Below are 7,226 nucleotides of genomic sequence, written 5' to 3' on the forward strand. Positions count from 1 at the left end.
AACATGGGACATAAACAGGCTCTCTATATACTAAAACAATTTATTAAAAGAAAAACAGAGATCTGCAATAAAACACACCCACATACACACCACAGAGCACAGATTGGAAATACTCGTACTCTGCGAGCCAGCCCACAGCTTGCCCCGTGACAGCAGTGATGGGCTTCAACCCGACAACTACCCTGAATTTACTGAAGGAAATGGATGGATGGCTCATAAAATGCATTTAAGCACTTGATTAAAGTAAAAGAATTGGTGTGAATTTATTTTAAAAATGATTATAACATCTCAGTCAATCTTAAACAGAGGATTAGTTAAACAAATAGCTTTTTAAATGTCTCTTTTATAATCTGCTTTCTGCAAAAGATTCATTGTTTCACGTTTCCTGGAGACGGAAAATGATGCTGGAGACGTTCGGTGCACTCTGGAAACGCACATTAAATCTTTTCATCGACAGGAAAATGTCTTTCATGCAATTTCATCATATCCTACAGAAATCCTTAGATCCTGAAAATGATCTCAGACTTGACAATCAGACAGTCACAGCTATGTTTGGTCAGATGTGACTCACATGCTTCTTTCAGTCAATAACCCATTCGTCTTAAATAGTTTCACTCTGATTCTGCTGACAGTATTCTCTACTTCTGTTTCCAGAGGCTGGCTTGTTCCTCCGTGGGAGGAACCAAGCTCTCAGCCCCTCGGCTCCTGGCCTACTTCTGAATCAATGTTTGACAAAGGGCGAGTCTCTCCCTCAGCAAAAGGCAGGGAATTAGAGAAGATCTTGAATGGTGAGAAGGCCACACGCAAAGCTAGAGGCTGTATAGTCCACATTCTCTAACAGAGACAAACAGTCAGTGTGAGATCATATTTCCCTGTCCTCAATAATGAAAATAAACCTGCTTACACACTAAGTTTATCCACGTCGAAGGTCACTGTGTCGGGATAAACAAACTGCAGTTAGAGAGAGGGGTGAGGAAAGGGTTGGCAAATATTTGTTTGCCTGTATTTTATGAAGACCTGACTACTGACACCACTGAAACGTGAGCTTCTGCTGTTAAAATGAACTTTATTTTACAATTTGTACATAATCTTGCACTGGAGAGTTTTTTTTGTTTCAGGTAAACAGATAAATCGGGTGAATGGTGCTTCTGAGTGAGATTTATCCTGACAAAAACAATGAGCAAAGACAAACCTGCAGGTCTGACAATGGAGCTTTGCTTTCGGTGTTAACTGTGGTGGTAGTTTTGAGGTTTAACACATTGTTCTGCACTCAAAAAAGTATATTTTCCCTCTGTAAGTGTGGGTTAGCCACTTCTTTTTAATATGCATTGTCAGTTTAGCATTACTTTTGACTTTTACAGGACATATTTTGTCATTCCGCTGTCAAAAAATACTATCAATTCATTATAATATTTATATTTATCTTTCTTAAGACTAATTTTATGCTTTCAAATTACGTGTACGCTATCAAACGTTAAGGGATGTTAAACACAGATAAAATGGCGCTGCATGTTTTACAATGCAGGAAATCAATATGCTTTTTTTCTCATTATTATGCATGTCATTATGCCTGCCATTTCAACAGTCAACAATCACCACAACACTTGATTCCAAACTGACATTCAAGGGGTCTGTACAAGAGATCACAAAAAAAGGAACATAATTCTTCTATGACAATTTGAAGCCTCAGATAATTGCACAAAATGTCACGTAATTGTCGAAAAAGTCAAAACAACACACAGCCCACACAGCCTTATGTGCACTGACATAAAGTGCATTTTTGCTAAGTTCTGAGTCATTTCCTTCAATGCCAAATGGTAAACAGTGCAATTTCCAGCAACCCTGCTGAGAGCTGTCACTCTGCCTCAACTGGTGTTATATTAAAATGCTTCAGAAATTAGCACTACCTGAGGCATAAACCACCCAAGAACTGACTGTGGGCTCCAGCAGAAGCAGACATTAATTAGAGCAAATATGTGTCATAGCTGGACACATTATGTATAATATATTTCTACAGCCGGAGCCAAGTGTTACATTGACCCCTTGTTAGGTCTGTGGACACATTTCCACTCCCACACGGCATTTTAAGCCAAAATCTTACTACAAGACTTCTGTACTGCCAGACCCTTTAATGGCGCTCAGTCTAGTGCTCATTTAAAAATATACTTAGTGGACAATGCTTTGAACCAGTGTCGGGTTTTTTGTGTTTGTTTTTTTTTGCCTTTATTAGTGTCACAACCACACAGAGGAACATTTACAATGCAGTTTTCCTACCTGAGTTTCTCATCTTTGAATCACATGGAAAGATTTGGCTTCTCTATAACACATACGCGCTCTCTAAACTCTGCAGTTAGCAAAGAAATAGCAGGAAAAGAAAGCAAATAAACGCTCTAGAAAATAAATTCACTAATTTACCTGTCAAGGTGCTCGGGACTTAACTTGTAACCTGAGTCAAAAGTGTATTTTGTCCATAGCAAAATAATAAAAGCTTTTTTCTCAAATAGTACCAAAACCACAAACCATTAAAAAGCAACTGGCATTTGACAAAAAATCTCACATTTATTTTATTTGTTAAACAAGTGTTGAACTTTACATCAGTCTTAAGTGAAGAGCCCCTTGGTAACATGTTTACATAAAAAACATGAGCTACAGTACAGCATGTATACCAGTGCTGGAAAATATTCACACATTTCCCATTTATTTATTCTTTTTTTTTTTTGGAAAGATTTTAATAAATAAAATATCCAAACCCAAGCGGAAGAACTACATTTATGATAGGAACTTTATTGTTCAAAGTCGCTCGTTTCATTTGCGCTTGCCCACCACTCTGCCGTTACTTAAAAAGATCTATATCTGCCAGAATTACACAAAAAACTGTGCAATGCATAAGTCACCTTAACTGGGGTTTTTGCATTCCCATTCTACCAAAGTAAATGGCAAAGTCAAATAAACATATTTAAACATGGGCGATATCGATGGAAGAAAAAAACACTGTTCACAAATGGAAAAGGTGATAATGCATCTTTGTAATTAGTTGACTCGATCTCTCTTTTTATAAGCCTTAACGTTCAAACGCACTACCATGAATGAAGTGTTGGAACCATAAACACACTGTATAACATATGTGCAACTTCTACACAATAGTCTCTCAAACGTTAGATTTTGCAATTATAAGGTTTCTTCATATTTATGGTTTCCCATTGAATTTTTTTATTTTACACTAGCAATACAACAAAATATATATTTTAGCCATTTTTCCTTGACAACAGTTCAAGTTACAGTTGAGAAAATATAAGGCCAGGGGCTTGATTGCTAGTGGTTATACAATCCAAACTTGATGGTGATGGAGACCGATCAGGACCTTATATTCCTTTTCTAACAGTTTGATCAGGAACATTTTGCAAACATGTCCATGTCCTGGTCCAGGGGTACTGTTCTGTATACAATATTTAAACAAAAACTAACAAAAAAGAAAAAAACAGGCTTCAGCTAGGTTGTTGGGGAGTGTATGTACAGCCTTTTGACTGGGAGGTTGCTGATTGGATGTAGCCAGTATTGATTCTTTCTCGCTCTCTCTTTTTTTCCTTTTTTTTTTTTCTTTTTTTTTTTTTTTACATTTTTTTTAATTTTCGTACCTTAAAATTTTCTCAATTAATCAACAGCAGCAGCACATTTAAATACATAGTTGGCTTGTCTCTTAAAATTGAAATTTAACTCTGCATTTTATGTACAGTCTCATTAAAACTCTGCACTGCCATAGCTGTGCTCCAAGTCTATTGGTCTGCAGGGAAGTTAGGAAGGGTGGCATGAAAAGAAGATGGCAATGGAGATGTAGGTTTGCAAATGGCTAAGTGTAAATGGCGGGGCTTTTAAGCTCTCGTCAAAAAAGCAAACAAACCCCAAACAAACAAACAAAAAAACCCCATTAAAAAAAAGAAAGAAAAATGCCTCCCTTCCCTTTTATAATGTCCTCCAAGAGTTCAGGGCTGCAGGAAGGCTGGGAACGGTCTGGGGATGATTTAAATACATTTAAAGGCTTGTCACTAACTGCATCTGTCCTTCTCGTACGTCGCCTTCAGGGATGCTGTCCTCTTTAGTAATGGGAATAATGTAACCATCACTGCTCCCTCGGCCTATCTGGTAATAGGCTTGGAGCTGCTGGCCACCCCCCAAGTTAGGCATACTCTTGTAGTAAACGTCCTCATTCTCGCTCCTCTTGGAGGGGGACAGGTCCTCCACAACATCAGGGCTGCTCTCGGGGTACGGAGAGTCTTTCAGATTAGGCATACTAGTGTACAGGGAGTCTCTGTTTGGGGACTGCAGACTATCATCGGGATTGGTGGGTGTCAGCTCGCTGACAAACGTATCGACTCCCCCATCGGTCCTCACCTTCTTCTGGGGTGCATACAGAAGCGAGTGAGTCCGCTGGGGGATGAGAGGTGCCTCCAGCTCCTGGTGCAGCTCGAGGCCCACCGTGTCACCCACGTGGACCAGAGACGAAGCGTCGGCCACAATAGCGTCATCTTCGCTGCTGCTTCCACCTACCACCGTCACCTTGGGCGGAGCCCGCTCCGTGTGGTGGTGATGGTGGTACTGCGGTGGCTGCTGGTGGTGGGGTGGATGATGTAAACTGTGGTGCTGCTGCTGTTGCTGTTGGTGGCTTTTATTACAGGCACGCAGGTTGTTGTGTACTAGCTCGGAGATTATCATTTTCTCAAAGGCAGCATCGTCCAGACTCAGGCCGCAGTCTACTACCTGCACACTGTCGCCAAAGTCCCCATTACGGAGCGAGTAGCTATTATTAAAGTTACCATTTAGCGGTAGAGTATCCATTGCACTTGTGTCCCTCACCGCATTGTTCAGTGAGTGCCCTGGAAAGAAAGGCAAATAGAGGGGATTTTACATTAGTCAAACACCAATAACAGCAGGGGGAATAAAACAGAGCATTAATGCTGTTTAGGATGCAGTTTCACATGGAGGTCAAATAAAGCCATGCCGTAAACCTGTTAGTTAGGCACAATCCTCAGCATACGCAGGCATGCATCACTTGCGTCGAGAAATCATTTTACTTTCTCACATATACATTTTCCCTTTTAAAAAGCTGCTTTAAGAACAAACAGGAAGGGGTTTGTGCGCTTAGTTCTGCCACAAATGTGAAAAAGATCCCAAACAACATTAAGAAACAGACAGTAATCACCATCACAACACACCGGGCAAAAAGTGGATGTCCACATGTATGAAGCCACAGACGGGCAAGCTACGACACTTAAAGGTTTTCTAGCAACTAATAGGTTGGATGTGCTGAACTAAAGAAAAGGAAGGAGATGGCAAACGATGACATAAGACAGAAAAGGGAAAGTGGTCATGGGACAGCCATCTTTGTTCCCACTACAAGGGGAGCCCACAAGCAGCACTCCACCATCACCACACACAGCAGGTGAAAGGACTCACTTTAGACAACTCACATCATGTCTGTCTGCTCAGGCTATCTGGTCTAAGAGCAGCTGATGTACAAAAGAAAGTAAAATGATTTATTGTAACATGAAGAATCACTCAAAAGAACAACAAAATGTAACGGTCTTAACTGCAACTTAGCAAGAGCAAGGGTTCAGCAAATGAAATAATTAAGCATCGGCTAGCTTTTAGTTTTCCGAGCTAACTGCCAGCAGCCGCTTTGTTGTCGTTTTTTTTTTAAGTTGAGTTTGTGTCGGTACACTTGCTGTCCATTAGTTGGCAGCTTGTGTACCCAAAGCTGGCAAAGGTCAAAGCCTGCCCGCAGCTCGGCACTTGGCATCCGTCACAGTAACAGTTCCCAGTGAGACCCTGGTCACTAGCAGAACAGCTCAAGAAAAAAAACAGCTGCTGCTGAGGTCAGACTCAGTCATGTTAGGAATTTCTCAAAGCATGGAGGTCATGGAAAGCAGCAGAAAAATGTATTTGTAATACCACGACTGAGAAAGGAGATAAAGGAACTCTGCTACCACTTTAATTATAACATTAATTCAATGTCCATGGCAATTCATTATGTCTCTGTCCAGGAGGGGTGGACCGATTGTGACTAAAGGGAAAGATTTTACAGAGACTCTGTGGAAATTTCAAAAAAAGTATGAAGAAGGAAAACTAAAGCTGAACAGCTGCAGCCATGACATCCATGTGTTTATGCCCGCTAGACGGCAATTTAGTGTCCAGACGGGTGTTTCTGGGGAAAAACAGTGCGGGGACACTACTGGACACTGAAACTGCTGTATGCCGCACAAGGACAAGCAACTGGAGAGAAAAGAAAAGACATGAAAAAAAAAAGGTAGAAAGAAAAGAAAAAAGAAACCTGACAAAAGCTGTTCTGACGGGGAGAAAAAAAGCAACACATGTTGTTTTGGTTAAATCTCAAATTAAGCAAAAGAGACAATAGCAGAGTAATAAGCATTTAGAAGCTCTGGAAGAATATTTGATATTTTATTGTCTTTCAAATTTGGGTAGATAATTTTGTGAACCGCTTGCTCACTGAGTGTGTGTTAATGGCCTAAAGTGAACCAGTGATTGTGCCGGGGTTTTGTTGGGTTTTTTTTAATAAGCATGCTGAAAAAAATTTACATTTGATAGGCAAAGTTAAGTTTTACTCCCATACTTGTCTCTCTGTAGGTCACTAGAAGGAAGCACAAGGGAAGAGCACAAAACATGACAAAGGAGGCCATTTCAGTTTCAAAATAGAATACATATATAGATATATATAAAAATAATCACAGCACAGTCTTTACAGTGTGGTGTATGCTCAAAAGTCACCACCAACTGTACAGTAAAGCAATCTGTGAAAGTCTGCATGTGTATGCAGCTACTAATGCAACGCTGCATGATTTTTTCTTGCAGTTTAATGTGTTTTGAAGGGGAAAATTCCCTCTGAAGCAAACCAAAACTAACAAACGACCTGTTCAATTCAGGAGAATTCATCATAATAATCATGCAGTTTATACTGCGGCTGCACAGTTTGCATTATTTTAAGGCAGAACGTGTAGTATCTCTTTCCCATCTTAATCATCACGTCCCATGCAGAGTATGGATATTAGAAATACGAGAACACATATGAAACTCTATTGAGGCGAACCACAAAAATCTCTGGCGTGCATGAAAATGTGTGCATTTTCACACACACACACACACACACACACACACACACACACACACACACACACACACACACACACACACACACACTCTCACTATGTAGTGTG

General features: G+C 40.3%; 1 protein-coding gene across 43 annotated transcripts in view; it reads right to left on the reverse strand.

Annotated features, from left to right (window-relative positions):
* Positions 1-1,052: 1,052 nt before the first annotated feature.
* The window catches only part of adgrl2a (adhesion G protein-coupled receptor L2a), a 93,266-nt gene continuing 87,092 nt past the window's right edge, over positions 1,053-7,226 (reverse strand). For 13 of the 43 annotated variants that reach the window (XM_042222370.1, XM_042222374.1, XM_042222358.1 and 10 more), the window contains 2 exons: positions 6,626-6,643; positions 1,053-4,871 (listed from right to left, as the gene is read on the reverse strand). In XM_042222370.1, coding sequence (XP_042078304.1) covers positions 4,030-4,871; positions 6,626-6,643 — 860 coding nt within the window. In that variant the 3' untranslated portion in view covers positions 1,053-4,029. Of the gene's footprint in view, positions 5,505-6,524; positions 6,644-7,226 lie in introns of those variants that run through there. The other 30 variants (XM_042222371.1, XM_042222455.1, XM_042222389.1 and 27 more) reach the window with 11 other exon arrangements.

The sequence above is a fragment of the Haplochromis burtoni genome, unplaced genomic scaffold (assembly GCF_018398535.1).
Source record: "Haplochromis burtoni strain Fernald_Lab_line unplaced genomic scaffold, NCSU_Asbu1 Contig_5, whole genome shotgun sequence".
Lineage (NCBI taxonomy): Eukaryota > Metazoa > Chordata > Actinopteri > Cichliformes > Cichlidae > Haplochromis > Haplochromis burtoni.